Here is a 24,186-nt window from a genome sequence, read left to right as displayed (position 1 = left end):
GGTTATATCCTCATAAGTATATGTTGCTAACGTTCATTCATCAGTTAAATTCAGGCACTGTCTTAAAATGTCTCTGGTGAAGGGCTGGAAAAAACGGGAAACAAGGACCTGGCAAGCCACTGGCACTTGCCTGTGAACAATATGAGAAGAAAACAGCAACTTCATTTTTTCCAGTCAGCAGCTAGTCAAACATCAAACAGTATAGAAATGGTCAGAAAGGACAGACCCTCTCGTCCAGAGCCGAGAACAGGTTGTTTCGGCTGTCAAGCATTTTCAAAACAAGTTTTCTTGGTCTCATGACAGCCTGTGGCAAGAACAAGCAAATAAAAAAAGTGCAAGACCCCCTGATGGCCGCTCCGGGCTTCCACGTGGGCCGGCTCTGCCCGCACGGCCAGGTTTGCTTTCCGAGAGTGGTCTTAGGGCTAATGCCACCTCGCCAGTGACACCACTGAGTAAAGGGCTCCTCTAAGAACTCTCTGGGATCCAGATAATCATTCTAGTCTGACGGGAATAGGTCAAAGGCACTCTTAAACCCAAGGGTGCTGTACTGCTCCAACCTACGCCCTGCTTTAATTTTCACCTCCTGTTACGTGGACAAATTACTCCTCTGAAAGCGAGGTTAAAAGCCCTCTGCTTTGAGATGGATTTTTCCATCTCAACCGCGGAACACCTGGTCAGGGTGGGGCAAAGGGATCAGCAAGAAGGCACTGCTGGGGAGGAGGGCTGAGATCAAGCTGGTCTAGAAAGTGCCATGAACCCCGCACCAGTAGTGATCTTGCTCTTAGGGGCAGCAAGCATGAAGCTGAGAGTGGCAGGGCTGAAGGACGTGCAGCCGAGTGGAGATCTGGAGATGACAGTTGTCAAGTAGTCCAGAGAAGATGTTCACAAGTCAACCAAACAAGTGTGTTGGGAATTCTCAGACCCCCCGAATTATTACAGAAGAACTCAAGGTAGTAGACCCAGGCTGAAGTTCAGACTCAAATTCTGGATAGCTGTGTGACCTTGGGCAAAGCACTTATTTAAATTATTACAGAAGAACTCAAGGTAGTAGGCCCAGGCTGAAGTTCAGACTCAAATTCTGGATTATTATTAGAAGAACTTATTTGAATTATTACAGAAGAGCTCAAGGTAGTAGACCCAGGCTGAAGTTCAGACTCAAATTCTGGATAGCTGTGTGACCTTGGGCAAAGCACTTCCCTTCTCTGGGTCTTCTTTGTTTCACTTGCATAGTGAGGCAGCTGGACTGTCCTCCCAGCTCCAGTACTGCGGTCCCCAGACTCCCCAGAGCATGGAGCATGTGGTCAGTTACCATCACGCCTGCTCCGGCAGTCTCAAGTCATTCACGCCACAGGGACAGCTAAAGTCGCCACTTTTAGCAATGTTCCTGGAGGAAGCTCTGTGAAAGGGGGCTTGCACTTATTCCGTGAGACAAGTTATCAGACCACAAAGGCTGCCTTCATTCTGCCAATTGTCTGGGAGAATGTGCTGAAGAAAGATGGCTGGGGAGGTGTGAAGGCTGGTACAAGACATCCTGCCCCACTTGACCTCTGCTCCCACCCCAGATACACACAGCGGGACCCATCGGCATTTACTGTCTCTACCCAGGAAGTGATTTGAAGGCACTGCCAAAGTCTGCTGAGCAGAGCCTTTATTACCTGAGGGACAAGACTAGAAGATGGGTGGGTCCCCCTCCTCAGGAAGGCGGACTGATTGTTCCGACCGATTCCTGAGCTGTCCCTCCACAAAGGATGCCCATATCAATTTAAATTTCAAATAAACTTCAAATAACATTTCAGTATAAGTATGTCCTAAATTTTGCATGGGATATACTTATACTAAAATTATTTGTTGTTTAAATGGAATTCAAATTTAACGGGGCAACTTGTATTTTTAATTGCTAAAACTGGAAACCCTAACTCTGGAGAATAAGAGTCGGTCTCTTGAGTATTGAGGTGGCAAAGAAAAGGTGAAAGGGCCCAAGACAAGCATTCCTTTACAGTGGTGCACAAGTGTGACCACAGATCTCAGTTTTTATTGCCTTCCTTAATATTTCCAAGGCAAGAAGGCTCTATTATGCTTTATATATCTATGCCAAGGCAGGTCACTGTATCAATATGTAATCTGCTAATTGAAGAAAAACCTTATTGCCTACAGAAAAGAAGATCAAGTTCTTAGCACAGCAGTTAATAACAAGTCACCATTAATTGAACACCAACAATAACCCAGACATTTTACAGTCATTTCCCCACTTAGCATTCACAGTCCACTGTGAGAGAGGACTGTTATCCTCATGTACAGATGAGAAAACCAACATCCACAGAGGTAACAAACTACTGCTAGAAAGTGGTAGAACCAGGATTTGAATTCTGGCTGGTCTGATCCCAGAGCATCATTCCTCCTACCGTGCAGAACTCTGTTACCTGCCTCTTTTCTTTCCTCCTCTCCTGCCTCATCTACTGCTGCCCTCTTCAAAGGAGACTGGCCTACCTGGAACCCCACAGTTCCCGGCCTCGGAGCCTCTGTTCCCTCTGGCAGGAGCATCCTCCCTCCATCTCTGCACATCAGCTCCTACCCACCCTCTAGAGTCAGCCACCTCAAGCTCAGGAAACAGACATCATCATCTCTCCTCGGGACTCTGACTGCATTTCACCTGCATGTTGCACATGCTGCTGCCTGATAAGTTATTTATGTAGAATTTTCATCTCACCTCTGGTCCAGTGAAGGCAGACTGTGTCCCATGCATCACTTAACATGGTGCCTGATACCTACTTTGAATTCAATAAATATTTGCTGAATGAATGAATAAAAGAATGGGAAAAATGCTGGTGATCTGGGCAGGACCTAATCAAAATGACTGCCACTACAAATCCACACTGGGGCTCGCCAAACCTGAGTGCTGACCGAGGCAGAGAACCCAGAGACTCTGCAGTTACAGACAGACAGCTGAGCTCAGCTGCCTGGCAATTTTGGGATAACTCAGGCAATCAGTCTGAGGAAGAGTGGCAGGGCATTATAAGAGCAGAATGCCAGTCTAAAAGTTGGGAAACCCAAGGTATATCCTCAGTTTCTACACTAAGTTACACTGTGACCTTGGACAAGTCACTTTACTTTGTGGGGCCTCAGCTTCATCATCTGTAAAATAGGTGTAATGGCAGTACCTGTCTCATAGGGTTGTTACAAGAATCACAGGAATTAAAATATATAAAGCATTTATAGCTGTGCTGGTGCAGTGAAAGCCCTCAATGCATATTTATTATTATTATTGTCTATAAGATGATCAGGAGAGACTGGTTGATCCATTATCACTTATTCTCAGAAAGAAACAACATAGTCTTGCCTTTACATATACGTTCCCATAAATTTCACTTTTTTGGGCAACTGAAAGAATGACAATTTAAAGATTATCCGATCCCCAAAATGATCAATAATGGAAAATTTTGGTCTTCTAAATCTGATTTTTAGAAGAGCTACAGAGCTTCCCACTTTGCAATTTTGACTTGTACTCAGTGTACTGAGTAGTTAATGTCATGGATGCCCTATCATTGGAACAGAATCTCAACCAGTGATAGACGGTTCCAAAAATCAATCAGTGGGCTTTGTAGTTGGGACTCTTCACAACAGGTGGATAAGTTTTAGCACCTGGAGGGCAGCAACCCTGTGTGTGTGTGTGTGTGTGTGTGTGTTGTGGTCCCCAGTGCTTTGCACATACTCTGTATATACAGTTGACCCTTGAACTACATGGGTTTGAACTGCACGGGTTCACTTAACCACGGGTATTTTTCAATTGTAAATACTACAGTACTACACAGTCCATGATTGGTTGAATCCACAGATGTGGAGAAACTCTGGATACAGAGGGTCGACTGAATGTTATATGTGGATTAACTCTCGCATTGTTTGAGGGTCAACTATAGTGTATATAGCTCTTAAATGTTTGCTGAATGAATTACTAGCAATAACTTCACTGCAGAAGCCATTGTTACACTTGATTCTTATAATCACGGCTGCTCTAAAGCCTGTTCTCCCCATGGCCATGGCACTTCTACCTGGCAACTCAGCCTGACCATCCAGGGCACTTTTTCTCCTCAGAAGTGACTCTGGATAAGAACTACCCTAGATCACTCCAGCCTCACTTCTGCTTTCTTGGCTTCCATTTTCCATTAGGCATGACTAAGTGCCAGAAGTTCTGTCTGGGAAGATAGGAGTCACTGGAATTTTTTGTCCTCTTCTTGATGTGCAGCCTTCCTGCTGGTTTGGAGGCAGCTGTGAAGCAGTGTCTTTCCTTTGGCCTGCTCCATTATCATACCCCTTTTCTTCTTTTGCCCACTGATTATAGTAATAAGTCCGGCCACAGGAATGTTCACCTTCCCTTGAAGGTACTCAAAATGTCAGGTCTCCATACTCTTAGGAGAGCTATTTCTGCTCAAGAACATGGGGCCACAGTGTCCCTCAGCCTGCTGGGTGAGCCACTAGGAAGAAGGTTCGATGCCCGGCCACCCCAAGGGAAGGTGGTGGGTACGTGGATGCAGGCATGCTGCCCTCCGGCCCTTGACTCCACTGTGCTCTCCTGTGAGCAAGGGAGCAGGAAACAGGCAGAGTGAAGGGGAGAGGCCAGAGGCGGCTCGGGCTGGCCCTGGACCAGTGATCAGGTAAAAGGGTTCTCATCTTTGTACTGTATGGCCTTGAACAAGTTCTTCCAGGAAATGAAAATGATGAAGTGAATGTCAAGTCTATGCCAATCACTGTGCTGAGGGTTTTAAATATACCAATCACTCCATTTAATTTCCACCACAATGGTTAATGCTGACCATACACAATTTTGGTGGCACTAGATGATGCCTAAGGTTCCTTCCATGTTCCACGTCCTGAGACTGGCCCCTACTGCCACACTTACCTTCCTAAATGCATCCCTGCTTGGTCACCCAACCTAGCTCTGCTATTGGCTGTGGATTTTGGAGGTCACTGGCATAGTGGTTACTACCCCAATATCTGCTCCCTGTTTTTGCTCACCTCTATAAAGCTGTGATTTTAACAAGTCATGAATCTAGTTCATTTTCACAGGTGGTCCCTGTGCTGAAGGATCTGACCACAGACAAGACAGAATCCCATTTCTGCAGAAGCAAGGCTTCTGCTTGTCACTAATGATGTGCACAGATTGGATGGTCATTCTTTGATGCTTCCCCTATTTCTAGAATGCATGCCTTAATGAGAAATGATAGAACCATGCGGCTTGGCCCTCCTGCCTTGGCTGGACTCCACATCATAAGCCCTGAGCAGCCCCGGCGGCACCTGTCAGAAACCAACACGCACATCTGAACAGTCAAGCCTAATTCCCGAGAAGCTGTTTTAACTTGACATCTGAAAAAGTATTACATCTAGAAGTATTTTACTGGGTGTGTGTGTTCAGGGCATATGTGTGCACGTCCCACAGCTGAAGTGTTCTATAAATATTAGATACGGGTTGTACAAAAAAAACATCACGTACGGAGTGTACTTAATTCCATTTAGCAATGTTTTCAATTTGTGTCTGACCTCTGGCAACAGAGATGGAATTTTGTCAACACGAACAAAAAAGTATGCTAAACTACCTTAAACACAATTTTCACTTAAAATCCCAGAAATATGTTAGAGCTTAGCGATCATCAGCTACTAGCCCAGTACTTTCAGATGAGGGTACTGAGGCCCCGAAAGGTGAAGTGTCTTTTCCAAGTTCACACAGGAAATTAATAATGGTCCAAATGAGACCCAGGTCTCCTAACTCCCAGGCTGGTATTCTTTGCATTTTCTTTACTTACTGTACGTTTTTCCTTCCAACTGTTCAAAGGCCACTCCGATTCCATGAATAAGCGTGTGTTTCTACTTTCGTATACTATAAAAATCCAAAACCAACTCCTCCCCTATTTCTTTCTGACTTTATAGGACATCTGTCTATTTTTCCAAGAAAATGTAGGGTTGTCACTCACAAACAAGGAAGTAGGTGTACTTGGTTATCACGAACATTTTCCCACCCTGGGAGGGATGATCAGAACCCAAGCCTGAGCTGATCAGTAGCCTCTCACAACAGCACAACTAAGTGAATTCCCCCAACTAAGATGTGCTCATCACCCAGTTACTCTTCTGTGTGCAGCTCCTTCCGGCTTGCATGACTGAGACCAGAGAGTAAAGCCTCACCCTGTTTCCCACTGAGAAAGCAGCATGGACAGGGGGTTCAGTCCTGAAAACAGCCCTCAGAGCGGCCAAAGAGTGGAATCAAAGGAAGCCAGGAACCCAGCTGGAGGGCCTGGGAGAGGTGGCCTGAGAGGTCCTGTGGAAGGAGCGGGGAGGCTGCACGGGGCTGCGAAGGCTCCGTGCCTGGTACAGCCTGGGCTGCACAGGCTGGAAGTGTGGTGAGCAGCCCACTCCAGGATGAGGGCTGTATTAGCAGTAATTGATGGCCAGGCTTTTTAATGGAGCTTATCATTTCACAGCAACAGATGTGAGGTTCTAATAAATAACATGTTCTCTCTGACCTACGCAATTTGGAGAGGATGCCTGGATGCCAGGCAGATCTGGATTCCTCCCCGTCTCTGTTGCTCTCTCTTCTGAAAGAAAAAACAAACCAAGTCCCTTGAAGATACTTTTCAAAATGATTCTCTGTGAGAGTTCAAAGATCCAAGAATTTTATGGTATTTAATTGCTTCATTTTTCTCCTCACAACTTCTCTCTCTTTAAACCCTAGCTTGTGAACACAGGAACCCGGGGCACATGGGGGAGAGGAAGGTTTGGCGCCCTTAGCCCTCCCCAGTTCCTCGGGAGGCACCATCACTGGTTCCTCTCCTGTCTTCTACGGGTGCTCTCATCCCCCAAGCGAGGCTGGCCTGGGCCTGGAAAATTCCCTCTTCTCTCTTGAGGGGAGTTCAGCTGAGATGAGGTTGGGAGTTTTTAAAGGGAACTACTCCTAGGAAACTCAAGGCAAAAAAAAAAAAAAGAAAGAAAGAAAACCCATGAATCATAGCAGCAGCTGGGCTCGCAGGCTCTGCCACTGAGGTCTGAGCCCCGATGGGCCCCCTGTGGCCGAGTTTGCTGGGAGCCCCAGCCTGGTTGCTCTGCCTAGCTCGGGGCTCTCCCTTCCATTCCCAGGACGCTTCCTGCCCAGAATGGCTCAGTTCTGCAGCTGCTCCCCTCGCAGAAAGGCTGTGAGGGTGAGCAGTCACAGTGGCCACAAGTCTTACCTTCCTGGTCAACCCCTACCCCTGGGTGCCAGATGGGAGTTCCAAAAATACAGCTATAAAGGGGAGGGATGGGGGGGGGGCGGTTAGTGGTCCTGGGAGAGGGAGAGGGCTGCAAAGTCCCCGTCAGGGTTTTCCCTAACACAGAGCGATGACTGGACACCTGGGCCCCAAAGCTGGTTCAGTCAGGGTTCCCTCTGGCCAGCTTACCAAGCACAGGGACTGCAGAGAGAGGCCTGATGCCACAATTAAATCTTACCAGGAGATGCGAGTAGGCTCACATTATAACCACTTATGCTTCAAGATCACCCCTCCCCCCGCCAGCCCTACCCTGGTCTCTAAAGAATTCTCAGGCCTCAGGGCTCCTGCAACCTACTGTGAAGTGCCCTCTTAGGACTGGGATTTCCACGCTGTGCTCCATGGCATCCCAGAGGGGCCCCGGAGGCCAGAGTAAGGGAAAGGATGAGGAGCACATCAGGTGGAGACATCTAACCCCCTTCTCTTGAGGACAGAAGATCTGTTTTTACCTGTTTTACTTAGAGGGCTAATGCGTAAGACTGGATTGAAGCGTTTAGCAGCTAATGAGAAGTCTGAAGGAAACAGTGTCTTTGGGAATACTAAGGTATTAACGACGAAAAATAACTGAAATAGCCCCAAATGTACAATTTTTAAAAATTATTGAAAGAGAAAGTTATTCTGCAAAGACAACAGAATGACAAATAATAGAAGTATGCATGGTGAAGACCCACATATGGGAAATTAGGGGTTGCTTTGGGAGTATCTCGATAAGTTTCTAAATAAGAAAATAACATCTCTTTCTGACATGGAGTCAAGAGGGGAAACAACAAAATGTTTTTGAAGGTTCATGATGAATTGCCCACATGTGTTGACCGAGAAGCTATTTTTTGAAATATTCCATTTATATAATGGATTTCATGTGTGACAAGCCATTGCAGTAGGTGGTTTTAGGGTTCAATGCTGTTCTGAGAACGTACTCAGGCCTCTAGGATCAACCTAATGCTTTATACAATGAAACTCAGGGAAAACTCACTCCACCTATTCATAGATTTATCAAACTAGAAAGGATTATAAAAAATTATCTGATTCATTCATTTAGACAGAGCTAAAGCTATGAATAAGATACCAAGGTAGGTAACTAGCGGGTTCAGTTTTTTTTTTTAAGTGATAGTTGGTTTTATATAGATTATACAGTTAAAGGATGGACTTTTTCTGCTTTTCAAACTGGCTGTACTGGCACCAAGAAGACACAACCATAGGGGACAGCAGCCATGGATGGAGCAGCCTAGAACTTAAGAATCTCTGGCCAAGTCACTGAAGTTTGAGGGACTGTTTACTTGGTTGCATGTGTAGCTAGCAATGCCGACTCCGCTATCTTTTACTTAAAAATCTCGGGCTTCCCTGGTGGCGCAGTGGTTGAGAGTCCGCCTGCCAATGCAGGGGACACGGGGTTCGTGCCCCGGTCCGGGAAGATCCCACATGCCGCGGAGCAGCTAGGCCCGTGAGCCATGGCCAATGGGCCTGCGCGTCCGGAGCCTGTGCTCCGTAACAGGAGAGACCACAACAGTGAGAGGCCCGCGTACCACAAAAAAAAAAAAAAAAAAAAAAAAAATCTCTGTTTTTCCTCCAGGTATGATGATGCTGAATTCTAATATTTACTGAATGCTTATGACATGCCAGATCCTATGCTGGACAATTCACCTACATTGTGTAGTAGGCAGAATTCTAAGACAGCTCCTAAGATTCCTCACCCCCTGGTGTACACTCCCTGTATAATCCCCAGGACTGTGAAAATGATGAATTTCATTCCTGTAAGTGGGTTATGTTACATGGAACCAATGGATGACTTTAAGGAAGGGAGATTAACTGGTAGGCCTGACCTAATCAAATGAACCCTTTAAATCAGAGATGATCTAGATGTCAGTGACACAGAAGTCAGAAATTGGAAACATAAGTGTTTGATGTACTACTGCAAGCTTGATGATGGAGGGGCCCACGTGGCAGGGAATGGCCTCCACCTGACAGCCAGCAAGGAAGCAGAGACCTCAGTCTTATAACCACAAGGATCTGAACTCTGCCAACAACATCAATGAGCTTGGAAGAGGCCCTGGGCCTCAGATGTGGTAACGGCCCCAGCCAACACTTTGATTTTAGTCTTTTGGGACCCTAAACAAAGAAGCCAGGAAAGTTGTGTTGGATCCACAGAGAGTGTGAGATAATAATTTGTGCTGTTTTAAGATATAAAATTTGTGGAATCAACAATAGAAAATCACACATCCCATTTGATATTCTAAACTAGCTTCACTATTTTATAGATAAGGAGACAGACTCAGACTATGAATTTGCCTAAAGTCACACAGCTAGTGATAGCAGAGACAGGTTTAAACCCAACTCTCTCTTGACTTTAGGGTCAGTGCTCTTAACTGCCACATGCATTTCCTCTCTGTATTTATGTTACTCAAATGCCAGGCCTCTGAGGAGGGAGGCTCAGACAAGTGGTAAAGAGAATGGGAAACTTTATCTATCTGCCTGGGTGTGGATGTGCAGAAAGCCAGAATAAAATGGAGATATAATTTTTCTTTCTTTTCTAAAATTCTTTAGAAGTCAACTGACTATTAAAAGCCAAAATAATAACAATGTATTGTGGGATTCATAATATATGAAGAAGTGAAACATCTGAATATAATAGCAGAAGAGAATTACATTGTTTTAGGCTTCTACATTTTACTTGAACTGTTGTAATATTAATTCATGGTAGACTGAGATAAATTAAGAATATATTTTAGTGTGTTAATAACTAAAATACGATACACAGAGCTATAACTAAAAGACCAATAGAAGAGAGAATGGTATACTAAAAAATACTCAAATAAATCAAATGGAAGATTTGGAAGGGAAGAACAAAGGGATAAAGAACAGGGGAAATTAAACAACAAATAGTAAGAAGATAGACTTATACCCAACCAGCTCATTAATTATATGAAATGTAAATGAATGAAATACTCCAATTAAAAGGCAGAGATTATCAGACTAGATTTTAAAAACCAAGTTACAAAAGGTTTCCTTGACATATAAAGGAACACATAGGATGAAAGCAAAAGGATGAAAAAAGATATACCAAGCAAAAAATAGGCACAAGAAAGCAGGAATAAAGACGCAGATGTAGAGAATGGACTTGAGGACATGGGGAGGGGGAAGGGTAAGCTGGGACGAAGTGACAGAGTGGCATGGACTTATATATACTACCAAAATAGATAGCTAGTGGGAAGCAGCTGCAGAGCACAGGGAGATCAGATCGGTGCTTTGTGACCACCTAGAGGGGTGGGATAGGGAGGGTGAGTGGGAGACACAAGAGGGAGGAGCTATGGGGATATATGTATATGTATAGCTGATTCACTTTGTTATACAGCAGAAACTAACACACCACTGTAAAGCAATTATACTCCAATAAAGATGTTAAAAAATTAAAATTAAAAAAGAAAAAGAAAACTGGTGTAACTATATTAATATCAGACAAAGCAGAATTCAAGTGAAGTAGTATTATCAGAAATAGTGAGAATCATTTCATAATGATAGAATGGCCAATTTATCAAGAAGACATAACACTTCCAAATATGTATGTACTTAAATAACAGAACTTCAAAATACAAAAAGCAAAAAATGACAGAACTAAAAGGAGAAATAGACAAATCCAAAATCATAGGTGGAAAATTTACCACCTCCTTTCAGTAACTGTTAAAATAATAAACACAAAAAATAATAGTAAGGATATAGAAGATTTGAATAACACTAACAAGTAATTTGACTTAATATGTATATAGAACACTATACCTCAGAACTGCAGGACACACATTCTTTTCAAGTTCACATGAACTATTTATTAAGATAGACTATATGTTGGGCCATAAAACAAGTCTCAACAAATTTCAAAGGATTAAAATCATACAGATTATAATCTCTGACCAAAACAGAAATTAAACATCAGTAACAATAAAACATCTAGAAAAATCCCCAAACACTTGAAATTCAAGCAGCACAATTATAAATAACTCATGGTTCAAAAAAGAAATCACAAAGGAAATTAAAATTTTTTTCTAACAAAATGATAATGGAAAAGACATACAGATGGCCAAGAAGCACATGAATAGCTGCTCAACATCACTAATTATTAGAGAAATGCAAATCAAAACTACAATGAGGTATCACCTCACACCAGTTAGAATGGGCATCATCAGAAAATCTACAAACAACAAATGCTGGAGAGGGTGTGGAGAAAAGGGAACCCTCTTGCACTGTTGGTGGGAATGTAAATTGATACAGCCACTATGGAGAACAGTATGGAGGTTCCTTAAAAATCTAAAAATAGAATTACCATACGATCCAGCAATCCCACTACTGGGCATATACCCAGAGAAAACCGTAATTCAAAAAGACACATGCACCCCAATATTCACTGTAGCACTATTTACAACAGCCAGGTCATGGAAGCAACCTAAATGCCCATCAACGGACGAATGGATAAAGAAGATGTGGTACATATATACAATGGAATATTACTCAGCCATAAAAAGGAACAAAATTGGGTCATTTGCTGAGACGTGGATAGATCTAGAGACTGTCATACAGAGTGAAGTAAGTCAGAAAGAGAAAAACAAATATCATATATTAACGCATATATGTGGAACCTAGAAAAATGGTACAGATGAACTGGTTTGCAGGGCAGAAATAGAGACACAGATGTAGAGAACAAATGTATGGACACCAAGGGGGGAAAGCGGCCGTGGGTGGTGGTGGTGGTGGGATGAATTGGGAGATTGGGATTGACATGTATACACTGATGTGTATAAAATGGATGGCTAATAAGAACCTGCTGTATAAAAACAAAAAACAAAAAACAACATATCAAATTTTGCAGGATACAACTAAAGCAAACTTTAGAGAGAAATTTATACCTTTAAAGGCTTATATTAAAAAAGAAGAAAGGATTAAAATCAATGATCTAAGCTTCTATTTTGAAAAAATTGAAAAAGAAGAGGAAATTAAACTGAAAATAAATTGAAGGAAATAATAAAGATAAAAGCATAGATTAATAAAATGGAAAACAAACCATGGATAAGATCAACAAAGTAAAAGCTTGTTTCTTTGAGAAGATTAGAAAAATTGATAAACACCTAGGTAGACTGTTTTAAAAAAAAAAAAGGGAGAGGAAAAAGATACAAATTTTCACTCTAAGGAATAAAAGAAGTTATATCACTATAGCTCCCCTAGATATTAAAAGGAAAATAAGACAATACTATAAACAATTCTATGCCAATCCATTCAACAACTTAAATATGATGGATAAATTTCTTAAAAAAACCCGCACAACTTGCTACAACACAAGAAGAAATTTTGAAAAATCTGAATATCCCTATATTTAGTATAGACATTGAATTTTTTCCCCCACAAATAAACTCTACCAAACATTTAGAAAAAAATAATGCCAAACCTACATAAACTCTTTCAGAAAACAGATAAGGAAGGAAAACTTGCCAATTCATTTTATGAAGCCAGTGTGGTGCTATTATCAAAGTCTAACAAGGACAACACAAGAAAGGAAATTTCAGACTACTATCACCCATGAACACAGATGTAAGACTTTTAAGATAATTTTAGCAAATAAAATCTAATAATATAAAAACGGATAAAATATCATGACTCAGAAGGGTTTATTTATCCCTGGAATGCAAGGTTGGTCTAACAGTCAAAACCTAATTAATGTAATCCACCACTTTAATAGAAAAAGAAAAGCCACAGGATCATGTCAATAGAGGCAGAAAAAGCATTCTACAGAATTCAACACTCACTCATGATAAAAACTCTTAGCAAAGTAGGAATATAAGGGAATTTCTTCAATCTGCTAAAGACATCTATGTAAAACCTACTGCTAACACCAATTTTAATGTGGAAATATAAGGCCAGATGTCTGCTCACAGCACTTGTGTACAACACTGGACTAGAGGTCCCAGTCAGTGCAAGTAGGTTAAAAAAGAAAGAAACTAAAAAAGGTAAAGATTTAAACACTAGAAAGAAAGAAGTAAAGCTGGTAACAGATGATATGACTATTTATGTAAAAAATTCTAAGAAATCTACAAAAAAGCTACTAGAACTTAGGGTTGTAAATTTAGCAGTGTCACAGTACACAAGGTCAATATAGAAAAATCATTTCTATTTCCATATACTAGCAACAACTGGAAAATAAAATCTGAAAAGCTATCATTCACAATAAAAGCAAAAACATTTAAAAATATCCAAGACTTCTACACTGAAATCTTAAGACATTTCTGAGGTAAATTACAGAAGATCTAAATAAAACCATGTTTACTGATAGGAAGAATTCAGTATTGTTAAAATGTCGATTCTTCCCTTGTTGACCTACAGATTCAATGCCATCCCAATCAAAATCTCAGCAGGCTTTTCTTTTGCAGGTTGGGGTTAGAAGTGGCAAACTGATTCTAAAATGTATACAGAAAAAAAAAGGACCTAGGACAGCCAAAACAATCTTTAAAAAGAATAAAGTTGGAGAATTTACATTTCCTGATTTTAAGAACCATTGGTATTGGTATATAAACAGAAAAATAGATAGATGAAATAGAATATCCAGAAGTAGACCCACTCATATATGGTCTATTTATTTTGACAAAGGCATGAAGGTAATTCAACGGGGAAAGAAAGGTTTTTTTCAACAAATGTTGCTTAAATACCTGGAGATATATAAACAAAAAAATTAACTTTAGCATCTACCTCATACCATACCCCCAAATTAATTTGAGATGGATCATAGACTTAAATGTCAAACCAAAACCAAAGCTTCTAGAGAAAGACATAGGAGAATCTCTTCATGACCCTGTGGAAGGTAAATAATTATGAGGATACAAAAATATTAACATAAAAATAAAACACTGATAGGGCTTCCCTGGTGGCGCAGTGGTTAAGAATCCACCTGCCAATGCAGGGGACACGGGTTCAAGCCCTGGTCCGGGACGATCCCACATGCAGCGGAGCAACTAAGCCCGTGCACCACAACTAGTGAGCCTGATCTCTAGAGCCAGCAAGCCACAACTCCTGAAGCCTGGGCGCCTAGAGCCTGTGCTCTGCAATAAGAGAAGCCACTGCAATGAGAAGCCCACGCACTGCAATGAAGAGTAGCCCCCGCTCACCACAACTACAGAAAGCCCACGCGCAGCAACAAAGACCCAATGCAGCCAAAAATAAATAAATTAAATAAATATATTTAAAAAAACCCAAAACACTGATAAAATAGATTTAATTAAAAATAAAAAATTTCTGCTCATCAAAAGATACTGTTAAGAATATGAAAAGGCAAGCCATAGATTAGGAGAAAATATCTCTAATACATATTTCTGACAAATATATAAAGAACTTTTAAAACTATTAAAACTTTTAATAGGGCCTCCCTGGTGGCGCAGTGGTTGAGAGTCCGCCTGCCGATGCAGGGGATACGGGTTCGTGCCCCGGTCTGGGAGGATCCCATATGCCGTGGGGCGGCTGGGCCCGTGAGCCATGGCCGCTGGGCCTGCGCATCCGGAGCCTGTGCTCCGCAACGTGAGAGGCCACAACAGTGAGAGGCCCGCATACCGCAAAAAGAAAAAAAAAAAAAAAAAAAAAAAAACTTTTAACAAATAGACCAACAACCTGATTAAAAATAGGCAAAATTTGAACAGACCCTTCACAAAAGAAAACATACAAATAAGCACATGAAAATATGCTCATCATTAATCACCAGGAAATCAAAATTAAAAACACAATGCTATATCACTTCATCCCCTATAGAATAGTTAATATTAAAAAGACTGATAATACCAAGTATTGGAGAGGATATGGAACAACTGGAACCCAGCATATTGCCGGTGGGAGTATAAACTGGTACGACTTCAAAAAAGGTTGCCAGTTTCTTATAAAGTTAATCATACACATTCTCCCAGGTATCTACCCACAGAATTGAAAACATATGTCTATTACAAAGCTTATATAAGAAAGTTCATACCAGCTCTATTCATAAAAATCCCCAAATTGGAAACAACCTAAATATAATATGCAGATGAATGGATTAGTACATTATAGTATATTCATATAATGAAATATTGCTCAGCAGTAAAAAAAGGAATGCCATAACAGATAACTCTAAAATAATTATGTTGAATACAAAAGACATAAAAGAGTACAATCTGTATCATTCCATTTATTAGAAGTATCTAGAAGGGGAAAAACTGAGACATGGTGATAGAAATCAGACAGCATTGTCTTGGGGGTGAGAAGACTAATTGGAAAGGCGTAGAAGGTAACTTTGTCAAAACTCCATCAAAAGATACACTTAGGGACTTCCCTGGTGGTCCAGTGGGTAAGACTCTGCATTCCCAATGCAGGGGCCCGAGTTTGATTCCTGGTTGGGGAACTAAATCCCACATGCATGCTGCAACTAACAGTCCGCATACCGCAACTGTGAGCCCACCTGCTGCAACTAAAAAACAAAGATCCCGCATGCTGCAACTAAGACCCAGTGCAGCCAAAAATAAATAAATAAATAAATAAATAAATAAATAAATTTTTAAAAGGATACACTTAAATCTGTCCACTTCATTGTATGTAAATTATAAGTGTATGTAAATTACACGACAATAAATATCTTTAAAAGATATATGCAAGGGCTTCCCTGGTGGCGCAGTGGTTGAGAGTCCGCCTGCCGATGCAGGGGACACGGGTTCGTGCTCCGGTCCGGGAAGATCCCACATGCTGCGGAGCAGCTGGGCCCATGAGCCATGGCCACTGAGCCTGCACGTCCGGAGCCTGTGCTCCGCAACGGGAGAGGCCACGACAGTGAGGGGCCCGCATACCACAAAAAAATAAATAAATCAATCAAAGAATAATACAGAAGAGATTTCAAAGCAGTATATGACCAACAGTCAACCAAAACTGGGAAGAGGGGAAAGAGCTGCCTGCAAGTTAGCATGGATGGAAAAACCATAAGGAAGAATGCAGAAGGAAGGGTACACCTGCAGGAGCAGCAAGACAGCAGGAGGAAAGCCGTGGGCACAGGCACCGTGGGACAAAGCAGAAGCTAAACCCAAGGGTCTTTCACATGTCCACCCACTGACTGACCCTGCATATCAAGCCCATCAGTAGGGAGGAGTACAGTCTTGTTTTACACGATGAAGTTCGGGAAGGTTAATAGCCCTGCCCAAGGCCACAGAGCTTATAGATTAGAACTTGTGATAGGAACTGGGGCACACATGACCCTGAAGCCTGTGCTCACCCAGCAGAGGGTAATTTACTTGTGAGGACAGAATCTGCTGAACAGCCAAGAGCAAGAAGTACATGTCATAGGAAGAGCCCTGGCCAGAAAGTGTCCTTTCTGAATTCACATGCTTAGAATTTTGCTCTGCAGGAGGGAATAAACAGCTGACTCCACTCAAAGGGCTCTAGCGCTGTTCATAAACCGTGAGAGTGTTTATGTCCTGGGCAGAGCTCTCCAAGTGAATTATAGCCTTTTACGCACTGTGTACATACAATATTTTCAGCAGGGGGTGTAAGGAATGCTGCAGCTGACCTTTCTCTCTTTCTGTCCTGTCTCTCCACCTTCTCCACCAAACTCTGGTCTGTACCACAGGACAGTTCTCTGGTTGTGCTTATCCATTACCTGGCCTTCTGACACAGCTCAGGGAAGTTACTCAGGTCAATTTAAGAAGGAGCTTTTAAACTATTTCTTCTTCCTAGAATGAGCTGCTGGCTTTCTCTTTTATTACATTTAAAATGGATCCATCTTCACTACAGTAGAAAGCAGACTTTTTTAACATTACTTCGGATGTTTTCTTTAGGCTGGTAAAGTAAAGCAAATGTCTCTTGCAACTCTGAACCAATCTGTTAAGATAAACAGGCTTCACTTACGATATTCCTATACTGAAATCATAGGCTTGTGGTCTGCAACTCCTTAAAGACTCAATTCATACATTCTAAAATATCTACTTAAGAAGCACACGTGTGCGTATACGGATGCACGGACACACACACACACACCGAGATAGCTTTGCCATGGAAACCACAAAAACACATCTGGTTCAGACTCCACAGCACATACCACAAATAACAGCCCATCTTCTAAGGGCAGATCCTATGTATACACAGGGAAAGACCAGAGAATTAAACAACTGCAATCCCTCAAATGTAAAACTTACATCATAATCCCCCTTTTCAAGTTTATTTCAAGATAAGTCAGTCTTACTCATTGTTATTAGTTACATTTGCATATGTTTGTTATTTTCCTTAAATAGAACTTCAGACTTGGGCATCACAGACAAAAAGGAATACAGGGAGGAAGGGCACACTAAAGATTCAGGTAACAACAGCTCTGGATTCCACATGTGAATCAGGGGAGGTCTGGATTTCTAGAGAAAGCTACCCTGTCATTATTTAAAAGAGCCCCAACCCTGCTATGAGTGAAGGCCTTGTACTACAGAAAGTATAGATGCCAGTGGGTACCTGGGGATGGAAATAGGACCCAAGGAGGGGAAGGAAAGAGCAAGAAGTCTTACCAATCAAGAGCATTCTAGGTCTGGAAGGCCAGGTTTTACTAGTAGGTACTTTAAAACCGTCATATGTTTGATATGATAAAGGCTTTGATCTCTCCTGTTGGGCTATAAATTCCATGAAGACATGGACAATTTCTAATTTATTTATCATTGTATCCCCAGCAAGGGGCACATTGTCTGGATCATGGTAGATGCTCAGTAAATACTGGATGAGCAATAAAGAGGATGCTGAACTGATATTCTTCATTTCTGTGATTCTTTGGATCTGATCATCCTTCAGCTGGGATCACAGGTGTGAGCATATGGCTGTACGGAGTGATAAAGTAATAACCACCTGCCACTCTTTTGATTTACTTTTGGAAATTATGGTGTTGATCCACTGTTGCTTCAATCTAGGAAGGCCATGGTTCGTGAAGACTGGTGCTCCAGATACTAAAGTCTTACCTATAAAATCTCTCTGAATTTACATTTACATATACATATTCCATATGACTGGTGAAAGCTTTCTACAGAGAGATTCATGTGCAACAGTTGTATCTCTAAATTCTAAGCTCCAGCTAACTTCAACCTTTACCAAATTCCCAACTTATTTCCATAAGGATTTTAACAGTCCTAAGCTATTTGTGTAGCAATTTATTCAATCAAAGAAGACACAGGCCGTACTTTGGGTAATGGCTGCAGAGATGCAATGGGATATATAATTCACTCTGTTCCTTCAAAGACTTATAGTTCCATATGAAAAACTAGGTACTGGATCCATGTATTGACTACTAGGCAAAAATTCTATTTGTTTACTGTCAGCTGAAGTTTTCCATTAAAAAAAAATGAAAGTAGCTGTCAATATTTTCTTCATTGACACCAGTTATTCCTTAACTCCAATTTCTACCTAGTACTTATTCTCTAATCTAAATAGAAAGGTAGAGGGACTTCCCCAGTGGTCCACTGGTGAAGAATCTGCCTTACAATGCAGGGGACGTGGGTTGGATCCCTGGTCAGGGAGCTAAGATCCCACATGCCGCGGGGCAGCTAAACCCGTGTGCCACAACTACTGAACTCGCGCTTCTCAACTAGAGAGACTGCGTGCCACAAACTACAGAGCCCAAGTGCTCTGGAACCTGCTTGCCACAGCTACAGAGGCCACATGCCCTGGAGCCTGCGTGCCACAACTAGAGAAGATAAAACCCTCGCGTCACAACTCTAGAGAAGCCCGCGCACCACAACGAAGAGCCTGTGCGCCGCAACTAAGACCCAACTCAGCCAAAAATAAATAAATCTTAAAAAAAGAAATAAAATAAATAGAAAGGTAGATTTCAGAAAAATCATATAACCCATTTAAAAAGAAAAAAAGGCAATCTACCTGATGAGGCTAGATGAGGAGTTGGCTAACTTTTTCTGTAAAGGGCCAAATAGCAAGTATTTTTTTGCTTTCCAGGCCATATGTGGTCTGTTTCAACTACTCATTCTGCTATGGTTGCATGAAAGCAGCCATAGAAAATAAGTTTAAAAATGGGTGTGGCTGTTTCAGTAAAACTTTATTTACAAAAACAGGCACAGGGCAGGATTTAGCCTCCAGGCTGTAGCTTGCCCAGCTCCTGGACTAGATAAACAAAATGTTTCTATTTGCAAGAAATAACAATTGATTCACTTACTTTGCTCTTTTGGCCATTTCATTTCCATCCCATCTGGGGCTGTATGGATAATTTTTCTGGGACTGGGAATAAAGCTGTCCACTGTTGGTAAAGTGATAGACGGACTGGAATGTGAGAGTCGGCTGGTCTCGAGGAAAAAAGAGGGGCAGGTCAACTGCAAAGACAGAAGAAAGGAAAAGAAAGTTAGGGCTTAAATGCCTTTTAATACACTTTTTTGGCTAAACCTGAATGTTGGGTACAAGACTATTTGAACTACAAATACTGGTTGAGGCTTAGGTAAAAGGTATGGAGAGAGAGACCAAGAGATACAAGGTGCCTTCCCTGTCTTCATGGAGTTTACAATCTAGGTAGAGAGGCAAATCACCCATAAATAAAAATTCAACCAATATGAGGCCTGATGTGCAGGTGCTGAAGGAATACTAGGAAATGGTTACAGAAGCTGGCCACGCCCAGCCACCTGACCTGCTGTGGCACTTACCTTGTCCACTATTCCATAAAGGAGTTAGTTGTATATCTGCTTTAAGTCTCCATTATATCAGAAACTCCTCAAAGGTTAGGCACTGTCTTCCTCATCTAGAATTCGATGGAGGAGGTGGGATGGAGACCATCTTTAAAGAATGGATTTGGAAAGGGGATCAAGAGGGCAAGTGATAATCTTTCTTTTTTATAGGATATGGCAACTGGGTCACCAGAAAAAAAAAATCACTTACTTCCAATCAAGCAGTGAATTTTGATACTCAGCAGTTTTACATTTTTCCATATGTGTTACCATATATATCTCCTAAACCAGTAGGAGCTCCTTAATGGAATGCAACAGGGACTACATATGTCTACTGTTGTAGTATAGACTGATTCTAATATTTGCTGTTAACAAGTATTATGTACTTTATTTGTTTATTCTGGGATCCTTTAACTCAATTTTTAAAAATAAAATGACTTCCTTTAGTTGCGGCATGCGGGATCTTTAGTTGTGGCATGCATGCGGGATCTAGTTCCCCAACCAGGGATCGAACCCGGGCACCCTGCATTGGGAGTGGCACCACTGGACCACCAGGGATCCTGCATGCTGCAACTAAAGATCCTACACGTAGCAATGAAGATCTCGTGTGCTGCAACTAAGACCTGGCGCAGCCAAATAAATAAATAAATAAATTTTAAAAAATGACTTCCTGCTTTCAGTTGAGGCAAACCATCATTAAAAATGCAGACTGTTTCAATGGCACATTCCTCAAAGCATACAATGTGTATTTCTGTAAATGTTACCTACTTGAAGGACACAGAACAGGCACATTAATTTATAAAAAATAATAAGAAAAATGTGTATAGACTTTTATAGCTTTGCAGAGTACCTTTATATACTTTATCTGATTCAATACTTATAGCTCCTTGAAGCAGACATTATTTTTACCAGCTGCATTTAACAGATGAACAGACTCCGAGAGGTTTATTAACTTGCTCAGGCCATAGCTACGCAGACACAGGACTCAAATCTAGTCCTATGATTTAAATCATAGGCTCCTTCTACTGGTCACATTGCCACCTGCTCTTGGGTTGACTGGTATCACCTGCTCACAACATACTCACTATGTTAAAATTACAATTTAGTAAGCTAAAGTCTCCGCTGTGAACGATGTATCGGGTTCAACTTTCCGGCTCCATGAGGCAAATACATGACAGAAAAATACATACTAGATAGTTATACATGTATCACCATGTCAGTTAGGGTGATATTTGACTTGGATTAGGCCCACTAAGTACCCAAAATGACTTCTTGAAGGAAGTTAGGCTTGCAGCAAACTTAAAAAACTGTCCAGTTGGTAAGGCCTCTTAGACATCTAAGTATATCTGACTCTGACTCAGTGCTGCAGGGGGTTTCTGACAAATGAATCACACCACGACCAAAGAAAAGTGGCAAGATTTTGAATGTCCACTCTTTAATCACATTTTCCAAGTGCCTCAATGTAGTTTCAATACATGTCTGTTTGTGCCAAAGCAAAGATTTGGTAACATATAGGAATAATACAAAACATGAAAAACAGACCAATTCAAATGATAAGTAATTGGATTCAGAAAACCCTTTGGGGGCCTCCCTGGTGGCGCAGTGGTTGAGAGTCCGCCTGCCGATGCAGGGGATACGGGTTCGTGCCCCGGTCTGGGAGGATCCCATATGCCGCGGAGCGGCTGGGCCCGTGAGCCACGGCCGCTGGGCCGGCGCGTCCGGAGCCTGTGCTCCGCAACGGGAGAGGCCACAACAGTGAGAGGCCCGCATACCGCAAAAAGAAAAAAAAAAAAAAAAAAAAAAAAAAAAAGAAAACCCTTTGGAATCCCTTTGTCTTACAGAGCTTCATCTGTAATGTCTTCAGTCTTTTTGGGGTTTTTTCTTTTTTTTTTTTACATTTTCTTGGCTGCGTCATGTGGCATGTGGGATCTTAGTTCCCCGACCAGGGATCGAACCTACACCCCTTGGATTGGAAGCGCGGAGTCTTAGCCACTGGACCACCAGGGAAGTCCCGTCTTCAGTCACTTTGAATAAATATCGTTTTCTAAAATTGTTTATCTCTTTTCTGATTACTCATTTCATTTCCTCTGATTAATTTTAGAAAAATGCCTATTCACATATTCTTTCCTTTGATTTCAACTATGTTTATAGTATATATAAGTTTCCACACATTAAAATGAGATTCAGATTAACCCCCAAAGCAATAGCAATAGCACTGGTGAAAAGTACTTAACATGCAAGCTTCCCTTCAAAACAGCAATAATGTCAAATAATAAAATTCAATGGCAATAATTTACAAATTCAAAGTTAAGTACAGTCACCATTCAGTATCCCAGTAATACAGATAATACCATAGGCTTCATGATTCTCAAGCTACCAGCTTTTTGGAGCTTTGAAATGCATTATATTTTTTGTTCCTGTTATTTTGTTTTCTAGAAAATGAGTTGCTGGAAGCTTTTTTGAAGCCAATATTAAAATTCAAACACAGTGGCTACATTATTAGGGGAGCAGTACTGGTCAGAGTCCTTCAAAGGTAAAATCGGTAATCCACATATTAATTCACATATGAGAAAATAAAATTAGAAAAATATAAATATCTTGCTCAGCTTAACTAGGGTGTATCCTGCCTGGATCAGTCAGCAGTCACTAAAAGGATGGCTTCTTTAAAAATGTTCTATGCATAAGAAGGAGTGAATAAACTACTTATGAGAAATACTCTGCATTTTTCTTAGAAGAATGATTTGAATGGTACAAATTAGTCAAAATTAAAAAAAAAACTAAAACTTGTTTTCCTTATCCGCAAATGTTTCTGACACTTCACATTTTGCCTATAGGCTAAGTCATGATTTCTTGATGCATAGTAAAATAATGACTGGTGGGCCTTCAAACAGCTAACTTGCTTTATGGAACTCCCAAGGTTCTAAGCAGTTTGGGCTCATCATCTCAGCCATGTCAAATCTGAACATTTTAACATTTGCTTCCTTAGAATCCAACCTGTCTACTAGCTCGGGTTTGATTCCCAGAGTAGAATCATTCCATTCGGTTCAGTTACTCGCTGTCAGTATAATGTTCACAACTGCTTCCTATTTCCTTCTTTCTGTATACAGAGACTGAATTCTGGTCAGCTCTCGAGTCACAGAAGGCATGGTCCCCACTTGTTCAGTATAATTTCAATAACCATTTCTGAAGCATTACTTTCTTCAAGAACTTGTTGAAACAAGTCACATCCAAACACTGCTAATTCTGCTCAACCTGGGCATTTCACAGGAGTCGCTCACAGGGCTCTGACGCCCTGGCAGAAGGCAGGAATAATTAAGTTCTGCACCAGCTTGCCTCATACTGGACAGTGGCTGCAGTAACAGGTTCCACTGGTCACGGTCCCAGAGCTGGTGGTGCTGTCCAAGCAAGCACCCTCCGTGCAGCTTTGAGAGGGAGCTGAATGCACTGATAAACTTTGCTGCCTCTCTCTAAACCATGCTGAAGTTCCGACAGTTTTACCGTCTCTAGTAAATAAGCGTAACTGCCCCTGTGTGCTCATCCTTGCACCAGAAGAAGACTTCATTAGTCTTATCTAAGTTCATAAGACTCTCTAAAAACTGCTCACTTCCCCCAAAACCTCAACAATGGAAAAGTGACACTGAATAGCCAAAAGAAATGCCACACTATGTATCCAATCCACAGGACAGCTGCCAGATACTCACTCAACATTTCAGGCATAGTTCTAACAAGTTTGATCATATGGTTTTTCCAGAAAAAAAATATCTAATTATGGCAGGATTAGGGCAAGGGACATTAACAGCAAGTAGTGATAATTAGCAGTCTGGCATAACGCAAGGAGAAAGAATACTAAATAAAAGCAGATTTAGGAAATCAAAAAGCAGCCGAGTCTGGGGTGATTTCAGTGTAGGAGCCAAAAGGTCGACCATCCCTCAAGTTATAACCATACATAGTGACGTTCACTCCCAATCTTGGTAATATGGCCAACACTCTTGGTTGCCTACCCAACAGCCATTCTCCATCCTTCTTTTTTACGGGCAGAGCCCTCCTCCCACCCCACAGTCGGAGAGTGCTGGGTATTCACTCCCTCAGACTTCCCATAAAACCAAGGTATAGAAATGTGACTCAGTCCTGCCAATGGGACCTGAGGGGAAGTTGGCCAGGGGTCTTCTGAGAAATAGTTTCCTCTCTAATTAAAGACACATGTACGGAGAAGCCCCCATTTCATT

At 41.6% G+C, this 24,186-nt stretch overlaps 1 protein-coding gene across 1 annotated transcript in view; it reads right to left on the bottom strand.

The window, feature by feature from the left end:
- BABAM2 (BRISC and BRCA1 A complex member 2) overlaps window positions 1-24,186 on the bottom strand; it is a 438,160-nt gene that overhangs the window by 19,593 nt on the left and 394,381 nt on the right. Inside the window, exon 11 of the mRNA XM_082643284.1 lies at window positions 19,462-19,615. Within this exon, the coding sequence (XP_082499410.1) occupies window positions 19,462-19,615 (154 nt within the window). The remainder of the gene's footprint in view (window positions 1-19,461; window positions 19,616-24,186) is intronic.

This window comes from Mesoplodon mirus (genome assembly GCF_964341445.2).
Source record: "Mesoplodon mirus genome assembly, chromosome: 14".
NCBI classification, from domain to species: domain Eukaryota; kingdom Metazoa; phylum Chordata; class Mammalia; order Artiodactyla; family Ziphiidae; genus Mesoplodon; species Mesoplodon mirus.
The sequence above is the reverse complement of the archived record's forward strand: the minus strand, read 5'-3'. Positions and strand labels throughout refer to the sequence as shown.